Source organism: Schistocerca nitens, chromosome 3 (genome assembly GCF_023898315.1).
Source record: "Schistocerca nitens isolate TAMUIC-IGC-003100 chromosome 3, iqSchNite1.1, whole genome shotgun sequence".
NCBI lineage: Eukaryota > Metazoa > Arthropoda > Insecta > Orthoptera > Acrididae > Schistocerca > Schistocerca nitens.
Window position 1 is genome coordinate 54311107 of NC_064616.1, and position 20441 is coordinate 54331547.

Sequence of the window (20441 nt, forward strand, 5' to 3'; positions counted from 1 at the left end):
GTCTCCTACCTTCCAAACTTTACAGAAGCTCTCCTGCGAACCTTGCAGAACTAGCACTCCTGAAAGAAAGGATATTGCGGAGACATGGCTTAGCCACAGCCTGGGGGATGTTTCCAGAATGAGATTTTCACTCTGCAGCGGAGTGTGCGCTGATATGAAACTTCCTGGCAGATTAAAACTGTGTGCCCGACCGAGACTCAAACTCGGGACCTTTGCCTTTCGCGGGCAAGTGCTCTACCAACTGAGCTACCGAAGCACGACTCACGCCCGGTACTCACAGCTTTACTTCTGCCAGTACCTCGTCTCCTACCTTCCAAACTTTACAGAAGCTCTCCTGCGAACCTTGCAGAACTAGCACTCCTGAAAGAAAGGATATTGCGGAGACATGGCTTAGCCACAGCCTGGGGGATGTTTCCAGAATGAGATTTTCACTCTGCAGCGGAGTGTGCGCTGATATGAAACTTCCTGGCAGATTAAAACTGTGTGCCCGACCGAGACTCAAACTCGGGACCTTTGCCTTTCGCGGGCAAGTGCTCTACCAACTGAGCTACCGAAGCACGACTCACGCCCGGTACTCACAGCTTTACTTCTGCCAGTACCTCGTCTCCTACCTTCCAAACTTTACAGAAGCTCTCCTGCGAACCTTGCAGAACTAGCACTCCTGAAAGAAAGGATATTGCGGAGACATGGCTTAGCCACAGCCTGGGGGATGTTTCCAGAATGAGATTTTCACTCTGCAGCGGAGTGTGCGCTGATATGAAACTTCCTGGCAGATTAAAACTGTGTGCCCGACCGAGACTCGAACTCGGGACCTTTGCCTTTCGCGGGCAAGTGCTCTACCAACTGAGCTACCGAAGCACGACTCACGCCCGGTACTCACAGCTTTACTTCTGCCAGTACCTCGTCTCCTACCTTCCAAACTTTACAGAAGCTCTCCTGCGAACCTTGCAGAACTAGCACTCCTGAAAGAAAGGATATTGCGGAGACATGGCTTAGCCACAGCCTGGGGGATGTTTCCAGAATGAGATTTTCACTCTGCAGCGGAGTGTGCGCTGATATGAAACTTCCTGGCAGATTAAAACTGTGTGCCCGACCGAGACTCGAACTCGGGACCTTTGCCTTTCGCGGGCAAGTGCTCTACCAACTGAGCTACCGAAGCACGACTCACGCCCGGTACTCACAGCTTTACTTCTGCCAGTACCTCGTCTCCTACCTTCCAAACTTTACAGAAGCTCTCCTGCGAACCTTGCAGAACTAGCACTCCTGAAAGAAAGGATATTGCGGAGACATGGCTTAGCCACAGCCTGGGGGATGTTTCCAGAATGAGATTTTCACTCTGCAGCGGAGTGTGCGCTGATATGAAACTTCCTGGCAGATTAAAACTGTGTGCCCGACCGAGACTCGATCTCGGGAACTTTGCCTTTCGCGGGCAAGTGCTCTACCAACTGAGCTACCGAAGCACGACTCACGCCCGGTACTCACAGCTTTACTTCTGCCAGTACCTCGTCTCCTACCTTCCAAACTTTACAGAAGCTCTCCTGCGAACCTTGCAGAACTAGCACTCCTGAAAGAAAGGATATTGCGGAGACATGGCTTAGCCACAGCCTGGGGGATGTTTCCAGAATGAGATTTTCACTCTGCAGCGGAGTGTGCGCTGATATGAAACTTCCTGGCAGATTAAAACTGTGTGCCCGACCGAGACTCGAACTCGGGACCTTTGCCTTTCGCGGGCAAGTGCTCTACCAACTGAGCTACCGAAGCACGACTCACGCCCGGTACTCACAGCTTTACTTCTGCCAGTACCTCGTCTCCTACCTTCCAAACTTTACAGAAGCTCTCCTGCGAACCTTGCAGAACTAGCACTCCTGAAAGAAAGGATATTGCGGAGACATGGCTTAGCCACAGCCTGGGGGATGTTTCCAGAATGAGATTTTCACTCTGCAGCGGAGTGTGCGCTGATATGAAACTTCCTGGCAGATTAAAACTGTGTGCCCGACCGAGACTCGAACTCGGGACCTTTGCCTTTCGCGGGCAAGTGCTCTACCAACTGAGCTACCGAAGCACGACTCACGCCCGGTACTCACAGCTTTACTTCTGCCAGTACCTCGTCTCCTACCTTCCAAACTTTACAGAAGCTCTCCTGCGAACCTTGCAGAACTAGCACTCCTGAAAGAAAGGATATTGCGGAGACATGGCTTAGCCACAGCCTGGGGGATGTTTCCAGAATGAGATTTTCACTCTGCAGCGGAGTGTGCGCTGATATGAAACTTCCTGGCAGATTAAAACTGTGTGCCCGACCGAGACTCGAACTCGGGACCTTTGCCTTTCGCGGGCAAGTGCTCTACCAACTGAGCTACCGAAGCACGACTCACGCCCGGTACTCACAGCTTTACTTCTGCCAGTACCTCGTCTCCTACCTTCCAAACTTTACAGAAGCTCTCCTGCGAACCTTGCAGAACTAGCACTCCTGAAAGAAAGGATATTGCGGAGACATGGCTTAGCCACAGCCTGGGGGATGTTTCCAGAATGAGATTTTCACTCTGCAGCGGAGTGTGCGCTGATATGAAACTTCCTGGCAGATTAAAACTGTGTGCCCGACCGAGATTCGAACTCGGGACCTTTGCCTTTCGCGGGCAGTTTTAATCTGCCAGGAAGTTTCATATCAGCGCACACTCCGCTGCAGAGTGAAAATCTCATTCTGGAAACATCCCCCAGGCTGTGGCTAAGCCATGTCTCCGCAATATCCTTTCTTTCAGGAGTGCTAGTTCTGCAAGGTTCGCAGGAGAGCTTCTGTAAAGTTTGGAAGGTAGGAGACGAGGTACTGGCAGAAGTAAAGCTGTGAGTACCGGGCGTGAGTCGTGCTTCGGTAGCTCAGTTGGTAGAGCACTTGCCCGCGAAAGGCAAAGGTCCCGAGTTCGAGTCTCGGTCGGGCACACAGTTTTAATCTGCCAGGAAGTTTCATATCAGCGCACACTCCGCTGCAGAGTGAAAATCTCATTGTGGAAACATCCCCCAGGCTGTGGCTAAGCCATGTCTCCGCAATATCCTTTCTTTCAGGAGTGCTAGTTCTGCAAGGTTCGCAGGAGAGCTTCTGTAAAGTTTGGAAGGTAGGAGACGAGGTACTGGCAGAAGTAAAGCTGTGAGTACCGGGCGTGAGTCGTGCTTCGGTAGCTCAGTTGGTAGAGCACTTGCCCGCGAAAGGCAAAGGTCCCGAGTTCGAGTCTCGGTCGGGCACACAGTTTTAATCTGCCAGGAAGTTTCATATCAGCGCACACTCCGCTGCAGAGTGAAAATCTCATTCTGGAAACATCCCCCAGGCTGTGGCTAAGCCATGTCTCCGCAATATCCTTTCTTTCAGGAGTGCTAGTTCTGCAAGGTTCGCAGGAGAGCTTCTGTAAAGTTTGGAAGGTAGGAGATGAGGTACTGGCAGAAGTAAAGCTGTGAGTACCGGGCGTGAGTCGTGCTTCGGTAGCTCAGTTGGTAGAGCACTTGCCCGCGAAAGGCAAAGGTCCCGAGTTCGAGTCTCGGTCGGGCACACAGTTTTAATCTGCCAGGAAGTTTCATATCAGCGCACACTCCGCTGCAGAGTGAAAATCTCATTCTGGAAACATCCCCCAGGCTGTGGCTAAGCCATGTCTCCGCAATATCCTTTCTTTCAGGAGTGCTAGTTCTGCAAGGTTCGCAGGAGAGCTTCTGTAAAGTTTGGAAGGTAGGAGACGAGGTACTGGCAGAAGTAAAGCTGTGAGTACCGGGCGTGAGTCGTGCTTCGGTAGCTCAGTTGGTAGAGCACTTGCCCGCGAAAGGCAAAGGTCCCGAGTTCGAGTCTCGGTCGGGCGCACAGTTTTAATCTGCCAGGAAGTTTCATATCAGCGCACACTCCGCTGCAGAGTGAAAATCTCATTCTGGAAACATCCCCCAGGCTGTGGCTAAGCCATGTCTCCGCAATATCCTTTCTTTCAGGAGTGTTAGTTCTGCAAGGTTCGCAGGAGAGCTTCTGTAAAGTTTGGAAGGTAGGAGACGAGGTACTGGCAGAAGTAAAGCTGTGAGTACCGGGCGTGAGTCGTGCTTCGGTAGCTCAGTTGGTAGAGCACTTGCCCGCGAAAGGCAAAGGTCCCGAGTTCGAGTCTCGGTCGGGCACACAGTTTTAATCTGCCAGGAAGTTTCATATCAGCGCACACTCCGCTGCAGAGTGAAAATCTCATTCTGGAAACATCCCCCAGGCTGTGGCTAAGCCATGTCTCCGCAATATCCTTTCTTTCAGGAGTGCTAGTTCTGCAAGGTTCGCAGGAGAGCTTCTGTAAAGTTTGGAAGGTAGGAGACGAGGTACTGGCAGAAGTAAAGCTGTGAGTACCGGGCGTGAGTCGTGCTTCGGTAGCTCAGTTGGTAGAGCACTTGCCCGCGAAAGGCAAAGGTCCCGAGTTCGAGTCTCGGTCGGGCACACAGTTTTAATCTGCCAGGAAGTTTCATATCAGCGCACACTCCGCTGCAGAGTGAAAATCTCATTCTGGAAACATCCCCCAGGCTGTGGCTAAGCCATGTCTCCGCAATATCCTTTCTTTCAGGAGTGCTAGTTCTGCAAGGTTCGCAGGAGAGCTTCTGTAAAGTTTGGAAGGTAGGAGACGAGGTACTGGCAGAAGTAAAGCTGTGAGTACCGGGCGTGAGTCGTGCTTCGGTAGCTCAGTTGGTAGAGCACTTGCCCGCGAAAGGCAAAGGTCCCGAGTTCGAGTCTCGGTCGGGCACACAGTTTTAATCTGCCAGGAAGTTTCATATCGGCGCACACTCCGCTGCAGAGTGAAAATCTCATTCTGGAAACATCCCCCAGGCTGTGGCTAAGCCATGTCTCTGCAATATCCTTTCTTTCAGGAGTGCTAGTTCTGCAAGGTTCGCAGGAGAGCTTCTGTAAAGTTTGGAAGGTAGGAGACGAGGTACTGGCAGAAGTAAAGCTGTGAGTACCGGGCGTGAGTCGTGCTTCGGTAGCTCAGTTGGTAGAGCACTTGCCCGCGAAAGGCAAAGGTCCCGAGTTTGAGTCTCGGTCGGGCACACAGTTTTAATCTGCCAGGAAGTTTCATATCAGCGCACACTCCGCTGCAGAGTGAAAATCTCATTCTGGAAACATCCCCCAGGCTGTGGCTAAGCCATGTCTCCGCAATATCCTTTCTTTCAGGAGTGCTAGTTCTGCAAGGTTCGCAGGAGAGCTTCTGTAAAGTTTGGAAGGTAGGAGACGAGGTACTGGCAGAAGTAAAGCTGTGAGTACCGGGCGTGAGTCGTGCTTCGGTAGCTCAGTTGGTAGAGCACTTGCCCGCGAAAGGCAAAGGTCCCGAGTTCGAGTCTCGGTCGGGCACACAGTTTTAATCTGCCAGGAAGTTTCATATCAGCGCACACTCCGCTGCAGAGTGAAAATCTCATTCTGGAAACATCCCCCAGGCTGTGGCTAAGCCATGTCTCCGCAATATCCTTTCTTTCAGGAGTGCTAGTTCTGCAAGGTTCGCAGGAGAGCTTCTGTAAAGTTTGGAAGGTAGGAGACGAGGTACTGGCAGAAGTAAAGCTGTGAGTACCGGGCGTGAGTCGTGCTTCGGTAGCTCAGTTGGTAGAGCACTTGCCCGCGAAAGGCAAAGGTCCCGAGTTTGAGTCTCGGTCGGGCACACAGTTTTAATCTGCCAGGAAGTTTCATATCAGCGCACACTCCGCTGCAGAGTGAAAATCTCATTCTGGAAACATCCCCCAGGCTGTGGCTAAGCCATGTCTCCGCAATATCCTTTCTTTCAGGAGTGCTAGTTCTGCAAGGTTCGCAGGAGAGCTTCTGTAAAGTTTGGAAGGTAGGAGACGAGGTACTGGCAGAAGTAAAGCTGTGAGTACCGGGCGTGAGTCGTGCTTCGGTAGCTCAGTTGGTAGAGCACTTGCCCGCGAAAGGCAAAGGTCCCGAGTTCGAGTCTCGGTCGGGCACACAGTTTTAATCTGCCAGGAAGTTTCATATCAGCGCACTCTCCGCTGCAGAGTGAAAATCTCATTCTGGAAACATCCCCCAGGCTGTGGCTAAGCCATGTCTCCGCAATATCCTTTCTTTCAGGAGTGCTAGTTCTGCAAGGTTCACAGGAGAGCTTCTGTAAAGTTTGGAAGGTAGGAGACGAGGTACTGGCAGAAGTAAAGCTGTGAGTACCGGGCGTGAGTCGTGCTTCGGTAGCTCAGTTGGTAGAGCACTTGCCCGCGAAAGGCAAAGGTCCCGAGTTTGAGTCTCGGTCGGGCACACAGTTTTAATCTGCCAGGAAGTTTCATATCAGCGCACACTCCGCTGCAGAGTGAAAATCTCATTCTGGAAACATCCCCCAGGCTGTGGCTAAGCCATGTCTCCGCAATATCCTTTCTTTCAGGAGTGCTAGTTCTGCAAGGTTCGCAGGAGAGCTTCTGTAAAGTTTGGAAGGTAGGAGACGAGGTACTGGCAGAAGTAAAGCTGTGAGTACCGGGCGTGAGTCGTGCTTCGGTAGCTCAGTTGGTAGAGCACTTGCCCGCGAAAGGCAAAGGTCCCGAGTTCGAGTCTCGGTCGGGCACACAGTTTTAATCTGCCAGGAAGTTTCATATCAGCGCACACTCCGCTGCAGAGTGAAAATCTCATTCTGGAAACATCCCCCAGGCTGTGGCTAAGCCATGTCTCCGCAATATCCTTTCTTTCAGGAGTGCTAGTTCTGCAAGGTTCGCAGGAGAGCTTCTGTAAAGTTTGGAAGGTAGGAGACGAGGTACTGGCAGAAGTAAAGCTGTGAGTACCGGGCGTGAGTCGTGCTTCGGTAGCTCAGTTGGTAGAGCACTTGCCCGCGAAAGGCAAAGGTCCCGAGTTCGAGTCTCGGTCGGGCACACAGTTTTAATCTGCCAGGAAGTTTCATATCAGCGCACACTCCGCTGCAGAGTGAAAATCTCATTCTGGAAACATCCCCCAGGCTGTGGCTAAGCCATGTCTCCGCAATATCCTTTCTTTCAGGAGTGTTAGTTCTGCAAGGTTCGCAGGAGAGCTTCTGTAAAGTTTGGAAGGTAGGAGACGAGGTACTGGCAGAAGTAAAGCTGTGAGTACCGGGCGTAGTCGTGCTTCGGTAGCTCAGTTGGTAGAGCACTTGCCCGCGAAAGGCAAAGGTCCCGAGTTCGAGTCTCGGTCGGGCACACAGTTTTAATCTGCCAGGAAGTTTCATATCAGCGCACACTCCGCTGCAGAGTGAAAATCTCATTCTGGAAACATCCCCCAGGCTGTGGCTAAGCCATGTCTCCGCAATATCCTTTCTTTCAGGAGTGCTAGTTCTGCAAGGTTCGCAGGAGAGCTTCTGTAAAGTTTGGAAGGTAGGAGACGAGGTACTGGCAGAAGTAAAGCTGTGAGTACCGGGCGTGAGTCGTGCTTCGGTAGCTCAGTTGGTAGAGCACTTGCCCGCGAAAGGCAAAGGTCCCGAGTTCGAGTCTCGGTCGGGCACACAGTTTTAATCTGCCAGGAAGTTTCATATCAGCGCACACTCCGCTGCAGAGTGAAAATCTCATTCTGGAAACATCCCCCAGGCTGTGGCTAAGCCATGTCTCCGCAATATCCTTTCTTTCAGGAGTGCTAGTTCTGCAAGGTTCGCAGGAGAGCTTCTGTAAAGTTTGGAAGGTAGGAGACGAGGTACTGGCAGAAGTAAAGCTGTGAGTACCGGGCGTGAGTCGTGCTTCGGTAGCTCAGTTGGTAGAGCACTTGCCCGCGAAAGGCAAAGGTCCCGAGTTCGAGTCTCGGTCGGGCACACAGTTTTAATCTGCCAGGAAGTTTCATATCAGCGCACTCTCCGCTGCAGAGTGAAAATCTCATTCTGGAAACATCCCCCAGGCTGTGGCTAAGCCATGTCTCCGCAATATCCTTTCTTTCAGGAGTGCTAGTTCTGCAAGGTTCGCAGGAGAGCTTCTGTAAAGTTTGGAAGAGTTGGGTTCAACTGTTTCAACATGCTGTACATTATCAGGTCATGACTGCGCACAATATGATGAGCAGAATCCAACTCCCAAACAGAGAAAGGTTAGTTGTATTCTTCAACTTTGGTGGAACGAAAATCAAAACCAACCCTTTCCTGCATCTCCCAATAATGACGGGAAGCTGGATTCTGGTTAGAATCAGCTGTAATGGTCTTGTACAGTTCAGCTATAACCTGAACAATGTCTCTCAGTGATGTTAAGAGGCACCCCTGCTGTCATGCAGATGCTATTGGCAGTTGTGAGTTCCACCTGGAAATTCTCCCAATGGCTTCTCATGCTCTGCTTGTGGGTGTAGACCTACTGATGATATTCAGGAACTCTTGCTTACTCTCTCAAATTATTTACTATTATGATGCTCAACACGGCAATCAGCAATAGTTCACATAGAGTGACCTAAGTAACTGTTATGACACTTGCAAGGAATATTACAAATCCCCTGGTATCTTTAACAGGATGCAACATTTCTTTAATTTTTTTAGGTGGCCAGATGGCCAGTCCGATCCATCGCCTGGTTAAGACTCTACCTATTTTAGTTATTGTTGTACTGTAGAATGGAAGCTGCACTATGTGTGGGTCCTAATGGCTTCATTGAATGGCTTTGTGTGTGTCTCAGTTTCCTCGACAGTGTTGAAGTAATATCACAGACAGAATGCTTGTTCCTTTTGAAATAGTTAACCTTGGATACAAGGTACTCCTTGTCTAAAATAGTCTTGGCTCTAGCTATTTGGGTGCTTAGCATAACGCTCTTCTGACATGGATCACGAAAGCTACATCCACGGAGGTATGTCTGTGTGCATTGGTTTTCAATAGACAGAATGGCTGTATTGTCACTCTGCTTTTTGTTCGACCAATACATCTAAGAAAGGCAACTTCCTGTCCTCCTCCATTTCTGCTGTAAATATGTTAAGACATATAATGTTCATATGGTCAATGAACTGCTTCATCGACATATCTGAAGAAACAGGCTGGATGGATTAGATTAGGTAAGATTAATACTTGTTCCATAGATCATGAATATGACACTTCGTAATGATGTGGAACGTGTCGGTTAATAAAAGATGTCTGTACAAGATATTACATTACACAAAATATTGCATGACACTAATGTTTTTTTTTTTTTTTTTTTTTTTTTTTTTTTTTTTTTTGCCCCCCTTAATTTATATCTAAAAATTCAGCCAATGAGTAGAAGGAGTTGTCATCTAGAAATACTTTTAACTTATTTTTAAATGTTAGTTGGCTATCTGTCAGGCTTTTGATGCTGTTTGGTAGGTGACCAAAGACTTTTGTGGCAGCATAATTTACCCCTTTCTGTGCCAAAGTCAGATTTAACCCTACATAGTGAAGATCATCCTTTCTCCTGGTATTATAGCTATGCACACTGCTATTACTTTTGAACTGGGCTGGATTATTAACAACAAATTTCATAAGTGCATATATATACTGTGAGGTTACTGTGAGGATCCCTAGATCCTTAAATAGATGTCTGCAGGATGACCGTGGGTGGGCTCCAGCAATTATTCTGATTACACGTTTTTGAGCAATGAATACTTTTCTACTCAATGATGAATTACCCCAGAATATGATGCCATACGAAAGCAGTGAATGAAAGTAGGCATAGTAAGCTAATTTACTGAGATTCTTATCACCAAAATTTGCAATAACCCTGATAGCATACGTAGCTGAACTCAGACGTTTCAGCAGACCATCAATGTGTTGCTTCCAGTTTAACCTCTCATCAATGGACACATCTAAAAATTTTGAAAATTCTACCTTAGCTACAGACTTCTGTTCAAAGTCTATATTTATTACTGGAGTTGTGCCATTTACTGTACAGAACTGTATATACTGTGTTTTATCAAAATTTAAAGAGAGTCCGTTTGCTGAGACCCACTGAATAATTTTGTGAAAAACATCATTTACAATTACATCACTTAGTTCTTGGTTTTTGGATGTTATTACTATACTTGTATCATCAGCAAAAAGAACTAACTTTGCATATTCATCAATGTGGAATGGTAAGTCATTAATGTATATCAAGAACAGTAAAGGACCTAAGACCGAACCCTGTTGGACCCCGTACTTGATAGCCCCCCAGTTTGAGGAATCAGCTGTTGTTTTAACATTACATGAACCACTTATTTCAACTTTCTGCATTCTTCCAGTTAAGTATGAATTAAACCATTTGTGCACTGCCCCCCTCAAACCATAATGATTTAGCTTATCTAAAAGAATTCCATGATTTACACAATCAAAGGCCTTTGAGAGATCACAAAAAATACCAATGGGTGTGTCCGCTTATTCAGAGCATTTAATATTTGATCAGTGAAAGCGTATATAGCATTTTCTGTTGAAAAGCCTTTCTGAAAACCGAACTGACATTTTGTTAGTACTTTATCTTTACAAATATGGGAGGCTACTCTTGAATACATTACTTTCTCAAAAATTTTTGATAGAGCTGTCAGAAGAGAGATTGGGCGGTAGTTGTTCACATCCGACGTATCCCCCTTTTTATGCCATGGTTTTACAATGGCATATTTCAGTCTATCGGGGAAAACACCCTGCTCCAAAGAGCTATTACATACGTGGCTGAGAATCCTACTTATCTGTGGGGAACAAGCTTTAAGTACCTTGCTGGAAATGCCATCAATTCCGTAAGAGCTTTTACTTTTCAGTGAGTTTATTATTTTACTGATTTCAGAGGGAGAGGTTGGTGGAATTACAGTTGTTTCAAACTGCACAGGTACGGCCTCTTCTATTAGTAGCCTTGCCTCTTCTAGTGAAGATCTAGATCCTATTTTCTCCACAACATTTAAAAAATGATTATTGAAAATATTTTCAATTTCTGATTGTTTGTTAGTACACTTGTCATTCAGTTTTATGGCACTAAAGTCTTCCTGTGCTCTTGGTTGCCCTGTTTCCTTTTCAATAATATTCCAAATTGCTTTAATTTTATTATCAGAGTTACTGATCTCAGACATGATACACATGCTTCTGGACTTTCACTATTCAATGCTCATTCTTCGAAATCCTCCACGAAAAAAATTATCTATGATAGGCGAAAGGGGTGAACGCATGGTTGTTTCATCAGTCATTTCATAATAATTTCCACAGTCTGCCAAACTGCAGAGAAATCTTCATGATAGTTCCTTTACATGTGTTACTGTAAGACCAATTTCTTGCTATTTAAGGTCATGATACACAATAGATGGACACGTACAGTCACTGTAACACACTGGACTTGCATTCGGGAGGACAATGGTTCAAACTCCGTCCAGCCATCCTGATTTATGTTTTCTGTGATTTCCCTGAATCTCTTCAGGCAAATGCCGAGATGGTTCCTTTGAAAGGACATGGTTGATTTCCTTCCCTAATCCGATAGGACTGATGACCTTGCTGTGTGGTCCCCTCCCCCAAATCAACCACCCAACCAGTCACTGTAACACAGAGGACTTTCAAACTTCTAAGTGAAAGATGAATTGCTTTTCCATCTAATGCATTTGCCTCTTCTTCCAGTGATGATGATCTCATTGACAGAAACTGGTATACAGTAAAGATTTATTTATACAGTTTATGGTTAAACATGCAGTTCTTTAAGTCTAAATATGGGTCTACAGTGGTCTACTATACACTGAGGTGACAAAAGTCATGCAACTTGACTTGTCATGGACTCAACAAGTCATTGAAAGACCCCCGCAGAACTAATGAGCTATGCTGCCTCTATAGTCATCCATAACTGTGAAAGTGTTGCCAATGCACAATTTTGTGCATGAACTGACCATTCAATTATGTCCCATACATGTTCATGGGAGTCATGTTGGGCAATCTGGGTGGCCAAATCATTCGTTCGAATTGTCCAGAATGTTCTTCAAACCAGTCATAAACAACAGTGGCCCTGTGAAATGGCGCACTGTCATCCATAAAAAATCCATCATTGTTTAAGAACAAGAAGTCAATGAATGGCTGCAAATGGTCGCCAAGTAGCCAAACATAACCATTTCCAGTAAATGATGAATTCAGTTGGACCAGAGAACCCAGTCCATTCCAAGTAAACACAGCCCACACCATTAGGAAGCCACCACCAGCTTGCATAGTGCCTTGTTGACAACTTGGGTCCATCGCTTCATGGGGCCTACACCACACTCCTACTATTTAATCAGCTCTTACCAACTGAAATAGGGACTCATCTGACCAGACCACAGTTTCCCACTCGTCAAGGATCCAACTGATTGGTCACGAGCCCCAGAAAGATGCAGCAGGTGATGTCACGCTGTTAGCAAAGGGACTTGCGTCAGCTGCTTGATTGATTTTTGCAGTTATTTGAAGCAGTGTTGCTTATCTGTTGGTATTGAAAATTCTACGCAAATGCTGCTGATCTCGGTCGTTAAGTGAAGGCCATCGGCCACTGCATTGTTTGTGGTGAGAGGTAATGCTTGAAATTGGTATTCTTGGCACACTCTTGACACTGTGGATCTTGCAATATTGAATTACCTAACGATTTATGAAATGGAATGGTCTGTGTGTCTAGTTACAACTACCATTATGCTTTCAAAGCCTGTTTTAATTCCTGTTGTGTGGCCATAATCGCAGTAGAAACCTTTTCACATGAATTACCTGAGTAGAAATGACAGCTCTGCCAATGTACTACCCTTTTATACCTTGTGTATGGGGTACTACCACCATCTGTATGTGCAAATATCATTATCCTGTGACTTTTGTCACCTTAGTGTAGATGCCTATACTTCGGTTAAATACTTTGCTACCTTGTATGAAGGGGAGAGCTGATAACACGGATGGTTGGTTTCAGTGGTATGCCATCTTTCTGTACATTGACATGCAAGACATAAGGACAAAAGTAGCTTTCACATGACATGTTACTGGGAAGCTTGACGAAACTTGGACATAAAAAAAACTGCTGCAGTATAATACAGAAGACAACTGAAAGAAGTACACAGTGAGATGAACAGAAATGACAGTTTTATTCAAAGACAATTCTTAGACTGAAGTCAGTGGGTTTATGACGGTTCCCTGACATTACAAAAGGCAGAATATGGTTCTTAACAGTGTTCCACTCGTCCACCTGTACATTTGACAATTCCCATTGCATCCAACACATGCTCAAAGGGCTTTAAGTTGAAGGAATGGACAGGCGAGGCCATTCACCGAATATCCTCTTGTTTCAAGAGCTCCTCCAGCTGTGCTGTTCGATGCAGTCTCGCATTATTATCCATAAAAATAAAGTCTAGGTTGAATACACCCCTGGAAAGATGCAGAAGGAGGAGGAGTACAGTGACGTATGTTCCTCCATTCATTGACCAGTGAGTGCACCATGTTAAAAGACTTGAACGTCAGTAAGCGAATGCAACATTATTGCTCACCATGAAAACAATAATGTTCGACAACATTCCTGGGTGCATTGTGCGTTCCCACCTCTCGCCATATGAGGGTGCATCCAAAGTCACTAGTCAAGCTACATGTGTTCTCATCTGAGAAGAGCATGTGACTCCACTTCTTGTAGGTCCAGTCTGTATGCTCTAGGTATCATCGCAAATGGAGCTGCAGATGTGCTGGTATCAACAGAAAACAATGTACTGGTCCTTGGGCAAAAATACCACCCCCATGCAGTTGCCATATCACTGTGAAGTGTGGGATTGCATGGCTTCTAGTTCTGTTACATGTGTTGCAATTGCATGCAGAGTTTGGCAGGGGTCCCTTCTTGCACAATGTAGCAGTTATCTTCATCTGCTAACATAGTTGACCGTTATCAACCACCTACTCTTCTTCGGTCGGCAGTGACTGTGGTTTGGAATGGTTCCCAAGCATGTGAAACAATGCTGTGAGCAATACCAAACTTCTGGGCAACACTCATCACACTTTGCTCTCCTTCCAATTTCCATGACTCTTCCCTATGTGGAGTCATCCAGATGTTGTCTCCTGGTCACCACAGTAAATCATAACTGTTTGCTGACTGACACACACATTGCCTTTTCCCATTCCTTCAACCACCAACCACCTCATCCTGCAGGACTACCCCTATCTGGTACTATAGTCATGCTGACCTAATGCAATGTGATATCCCGCTTTCTCTGCATGACTTTGAGACTTCTGCCAACAAGTTCCTGCACTTTTAGTCATTTCTATTGCATTATTAATATATTATATTAATTTATCTATCTCATCCTTAAGTTTTGCAGAGTAAGTTATTTAAGGCAGACTCTACGACTCTTATTCTTCACAAATTTGTCACAGGAGCCAGAGTTCATCCATCTTCCACCTAAGTGACATTATAGGATGCCATTAGAGAATCTGATGGCCTTCATCAATGTTGTCAGGGGATAAGAGGGTGTCACCTCAGCATGCACCATGTACGTGATGTAATTCAGCCAATCAGATGTCATTTTATGAACACAGATATGGGAGCCTCACCAGTTTCATAACAGTCAGACTTAGCTCCCTGATGATGATAATGGAGGCAATCATCTAAAGCTCAGAGTTTTATCTGAATTTGATGCAGCAAGATGACATGCAAACTTTTTATCCAAGAGCTCTATTGCAAAAAACCTTATAGTGATTTTGCAGAGGTTGTTTTTGCCGCTAATATTTTTATCACACTTTCCACTATTTTTTGAGAAACATAAGCATTCATAATCACAAAGAAAATTAAAGAATATATGCATGATAAAACAGTTGTCAAAATACAAAGTTTTTTTCTGAAAGTGTCTCAGTAAGACGTTCTAGAACAAAAAACAGACATTATTCTTATGATATGCTTCTGTATTATGAAAATATTATCCTTGTAAGTCATAAAAATCTCCCCCTCATCCCCTCCTAAAAGAAAAGAGCAATTGTAAATGTGAATAATAAACCAACTCCATCAATCATTTATCTCTTATCAATTGTTTACATCTAAGCTAAGGGTTCTCCAATTATGGTTGCGCTCTATATATAATAAGAAGCATGTGGTATAGAAAAAAAATTTAAAATCAACAAAGAAATTCATCAGTATTGGAGTCATACTGTGACAATTTTACACTGTAGTAAAGACTGATACAGACATATCTGCACTGCACACCAACATGCAGTCAAGTAACCACAAACATGTAAAACCCATAGCAATAAATGTTGATTATCGGCCATTTCTTTCTAAATTTTCTATTTACTATTCCTACTGGAACAAGTAACCCTTGATCTAGAGGCTAAAAAGAGTTGAATACATAACACCAACCTTAACTTTCTCTCTTCTGTGGTCCTTCATAGTGACAGGACTGGATGCTGTGGAGCTGTCAGGTGTCTGTAAAGGTCCTAGCAAATGTAAATTTATATTTGAATAAGTATTAGAATTGATCTTCCAGTTCTGAGCACCCAGGCCAAATTCATCTTTGCTTTCTTGCATACTTTGCGACTTCTTCTCAATGTTTAAAAGCGAATCAAACTTCTCTGACATAATGTTAAATTCTGTGTTATCCATTGTGTCCTGCTTGTCACTGTATAATTTATTGGAGGAAATTATATAATGATCATCTTTTGCATTAAAGCTGTTGGTCACCTCATCTTCTGGGTCAAGTTCATCTTGAAACCTTGTGACAAGAGGATTTGTATTGTCCACATCACTGTAAATCAAGCAAAAAGACACATGAAAATTAAATTTAATTTGTACATATAAAAATTGTGCACATTTTTAATAACTATAATAATTATTTTTTAAAATAAAATGGTAGTGGTAATTGCTCCTCAGCTATTGTGCTTTCATCATTCATCAGAGCTCACAGATATTCTCTCTTCTGTCAATCTATAGTGTCCAAGATGAGGCAGCTAAGGTGGCAGCAGAAGATGAAAGAGGCCATAGGCATGGAGCAGGAGAGGTAGTGATAAGAATATGAAGACACAGTTCCTGAGAGAAGATGAGGAGGAGGAGAATTAGGATTAGGAAGGGTGGAGGGGAGAGAGAGAGAGAGAGAGAGAGAGAGAGAGAGAGAGAGAGAGAGAGAGAGAGAGAGAGAGGGGGGGGGGGAGGGGGGTGATAGAGGGGATGAGGGAGGGCAGGGGCAGGGGCAGGGGTGTGGGGTGGGAGGGAGCGAGAGGGGTGGGCAGGGGTGGGGAAGGGGAGAAGGAGGGAGGGAGTGAGAGGGGAGGGCAGGGGTGGGGGTGGGGGGAGGGAGGGGGAGAGAGGGGAGGGGAGAGGGAGTGATAGAGGGGGTGAGGGGGGGCAGGGGTAGGGAGAGAGAGAGGGGGGGGGAGGAGGAGTGAGAGAGAGAGGGGGGAGGAGGAGTGAGGGAGAGAGGGGGGAGGAGGAATGAGGGAGGGAGGGAGGAGGAGAAGGGGAGGGAGAGGGGGAGAGGGGGAGAGAGGGAGAGAGAGAGAGAGAGAGAGAGAGAGAGAGAGAATCTGGGAAGGCGGGGAGATACTGAGAGAGGAATGAAAGAGGTGGGGAGTGGTAAGAAATGACAGCAGAGGTACAAGACTGCTACATGCTTCTAGGTAAGGATGGCTAATTCAGTTGCCCATGAATATACGAGAGTAAGTCAATTATTACCCTCAATTTACCTATATTTTTGTTTATTTTGGTAGTACTGTCATTTTAGGTTGACGACACATGCATTGTTTATTTGTTGTTATATCTTTTCAATTTTCAAGATGCTAGGTTAGTTTCATTATCACTGACATGCTGTTAATCATGACTGCTTCGCTGTCTATTTGCACCAGAGAAGAGCAATGTTCCATGATCCATTTTTTGTGGTTGGAAGGTGTATCAGGTGTAAATTCATCGAAGACTTTTGGTACAGTACGGGAACAGTGTTTTGCCACAACGGAGTGTCTACGAATGGATTGAAAAATTACAAAATGGTCGCACAGTTGTTATGCGCGATGAAGGAGCCGGACGACAGTTTACCACCACAAATGAAGAAACCACTGAGCATTAATGTGAAGTGATTCTCTTAGACGGACGATTAACTATTGATGAAGTGGCACATCGTCTGCAAATTAGTCACGGTTCTGCAAGTTTGTGCACGATGGGCCCCAAAACAACTCACACAACTGCATAAACAAATGCGCTTGGACATCTGCAAAAAACATTTGGATCGCTATGGTAATGAAGGGAACAACTTCTTAGACAGGATCATTACTGGTGACGAAACATGGATCCATCATTACGAGCTGGAGAGTAAACAGCAGAGTATGGAATCGAAACATCCAAATACGCCATGCAAGAAAAAGTTCAAGACCCAACCATCCACATGAAAACTGATGCTTATGGATTTTTAGGATGCACAAGGTCCAGTACTGGAACATTATGGGGAAAGGGGCACAACAATAAACAGTGTACATTACAGTGAGATGCTTACTGCCAGGCAAAAGCTTGCAATTCGAAGCAAACGCCAACGATTGCTGTCAAAAGATGTTGTGTTGTTACATGACAGTGCTCGTCTGCATACTGTTGCCCACACTGCTGAAACACTCCAGAAACTCAAATCTGAAGTACTGGATCATCCTCCATATAGTCCCGATCTTGCCCCTTCTGACTATCACTTGTTTGGTCCACTCAAACAAGCATTAAGGGGGCGTCAATTTGCCTCAGACAAAGCAGTGAAAGAAGTGGTGCATTCATCTACATCTACATCTACATCCATACTCCGCAAGCCACCTGACGGTGTGTGGCGGAGGATACCTTGAGTACCTCTATCGGTTCTCCCTTCTATTCCAGTCTCGTATTGTTCGTGGAAAGGATTGTCGGTATGCCTCTGTGTGGGCTCTAATCTCTCTGATTTTATCCTCATGGTCTCTTCGCGAGATATACATAGGAGAGAGCAATATACTGCTTGATTCTTCGGTGAAGGTATGTTCTCGAAACTTTAACAAAAGCCCGTACCGAGCTACTGAGCGTCTCTCCTGCAGAGTCTTCCACTGGAGTTTATCTATCATCTCCGTAACGCTTTTGCGATTACTAAATGATCCTGTAATGAAGCGCGCTGCTCTCCGTTGGATCTTCTCTATCTCTTCTATCAAACCTATCTGGTACGGATCCAACACTGCTGAGCAGTATTCAAGCAGTGGGCGAACAAGCCTCACAGCTCAACCAAGAACCTTCTTTTATGAGGGAATCAGGAAGCTTGTACACCGATGGATCAAGTGCGTTGAAACGCAAGAAGACTATGTCGAAAAATGATGTTCTTGTAAGTTTCCTATTTGATTAGAATAAAATTTTATAACTACTTTGCGGATAAGAATCGACTTACCCTTATAAATTTTTCTGTGCATTAGCCTTCCATATCCTGAGATAAAAAATAACATCCCAGTCTTTGTTCATAAAGTGCCAGGACTATAAAATCAGAATCAATGATGAGATCTTTACAATCTGGGTTAATGGTCCAAAAACACTTCCTTGTTCTTCCAGAAACTTATCACCTATTCCAAAATTTCCCAAGTCTCTTCCAGTAAGTGAACTATCTCCTATATTAACTCACCACAAACAGATTTTCCATGGTGTATCGTTACACACATCTAACACCTCCCACCCATTTGCTAAGAAATCAAAAGCAAATGCAACAACTAAACAAAATACTCTGCTCAGGGTTCAACTACTTTTTTTCATGCCCTAACATGATGAATGTTGTTGTTGTTGTTGTTGTTGTATTTAGTCCGAAAACTGGTTTGATGCAGCTCTCCATGCTACTCTACTATTCAGTGCAAGCCTCTTCACCTCCAAGTAACAGCTGCAACCTATGTCTTACTAAATCTGCTTATTGTATTCATCTCATTGCCTCCCTCTATGATTTTTATCCCCCACACTTCCCTCCAGTACTAAATTGGTGATCCCTTGATGTCTCACAATTTGTACTATCAGTTGATCCCTTCTTTTAGACAAGTTGTGTCACAAATTTCCTGTCAACCCAAACTATTCAGTACTTCCTCATAAGTTACACGATCAACCCATCTAATCTTCAGTATTCTTCTGTAGCACCACATTTCAAAAGCTTTTATTCTCTTTTTATTTAAACTGATCATCATCCATGGTTCATTTTCGTACATGGCTACACCCTTCCCAATACTTGAATCTATATTCGATGTTAAAAGATTTCTCTTATTTCTCTTCTTCAGAAATGCTTTTCTTGCCATTGCCAGTCTACATTTTATATCCTCTCTACTTCGGCCATCAACAGTTATTTTGCTGCCCAAATAGCAAAATCCATCTACTACTTTAAGTGTCTCATTTCCAAATCTGATTCCCTTAGCATCATCTGATTTAATTTGACTAAACTCCATTGCCCTTGCTTTGCAGTTGTTGATATTCATCCTATATCCTCCTTTCAAAATGATGTACATTCCTTTCAACTACTCTTCCATGTCCTTTGCTACCGCTGACAATTACAATGTCATTGGCAAACCCCACAATTTATATTTCTTCTCCCTTAACTTTAATTCCTACTCAAAATTTTTCTTTGGTTTCCTTTACTGCTTTTTCAATGTACAGATTGAATAACACTGGGGATAGGCTACAACCCTGTCTCACTTCCTTCTCAACTACTGCTTCACTTTCATGCCCCTTGACTCTTATTACTGTCATCTGGTTTCTGTACAGGTTGTAAACAGCCTTTTGCTCCTTGTATTTTACCCCTGCTACTCTCAGAATTTCAAAGACAGTATTCCGGTCAACACAGTCAAAAGCTTTCTCTAAGTCTACAAATGCTATAAATGTAACCTATCTTCTAAGATAAGTCATAGCAACAGTATTGGCTCACATGTTCCAACATTTCTCTGGAATCCAAACTGATGTTTTCTGTAGTCTGCTTTTAAAAGTTTCTCCATTCTTCTGTAAAGAATTTGTGTAAATATCCTGCAACCATGACTTATTAAACTGATAGTTTGGTAATTTTCACACCTTTCAGCAACTATTTTCTTTGGAATCGTAATTACCACATTCTTCTTGAAGTTTTTTTAATTTTATTTTTCTTACACATCAAGTTCCGTAGGACCAAATTGAGGAGCAAATCTCCAAGGTCATGGATTGTGTCAGTACATGAAATTACAACATAAAAGTAGTAACAGATAGAAATAAAATGTTTATGAATCCAAAAAAAGTCAATCCATATATTTAAGTAAATGCAATCAACAATACAACAAAAATCAGCTTAATTTTCCAAGGAACTCCTCGGCAGAATAGAAGGAGTGACCCATTAGGAAACTCTTCAGTTTCAATTTGAAAGTGCATGGATTACTGCTAAGGTTTTTGAATTTGAGTGGTAGCTTATTGAAAACGGATGCAGTAATATACTGCACACCTTTAGGAAGTCTGATCCAAATACAGGTTTGATTTCTGCTGAGTATTAACCAAGTGAAAGCTGCTTATTCTTTGGACTAAGCTAATATTGTTAACAAGAAATGACAGTAAGGAATATATATATTGAGAGGCTAATGTCAAAATACCCAGACTCGTAAACTGGGGCTGACCAGAGGTTTGTGGACTTACAGCACTT

At 44.5% G+C, this 20441-nt stretch overlaps 1 protein-coding gene and 1 non-coding gene across 3 annotated transcripts in view; one reads left to right on the forward strand and one right to left on the reverse strand.

The window, feature by feature from the left end:
• LOC126248012 (rab-like protein 6) overlaps window positions 1-20441 on the reverse strand; it is a 196228-nt gene that overhangs the window by 45978 nt on the left and 129809 nt on the right. For both annotated transcript variants that reach the window (XR_007545398.1, XM_049948596.1), the window contains exon 9: window positions 15194-15578. Coding sequence is in view for 1 of the 2 variants with exons in the window: in XM_049948596.1 (XP_049804553.1) it covers window positions 15194-15578 (385 nt within the window). In the remaining variant the exon portion in view is untranslated. The remainder of the gene's footprint in view (window positions 1-15193; window positions 15579-20441) is intronic.
• On the forward strand, window positions 3764-3838 carry Trnas-cga (transfer RNA serine (anticodon CGA)). The gene has a single exon. It is a non-coding gene; the product is annotated as a tRNA-Ser (tRNA).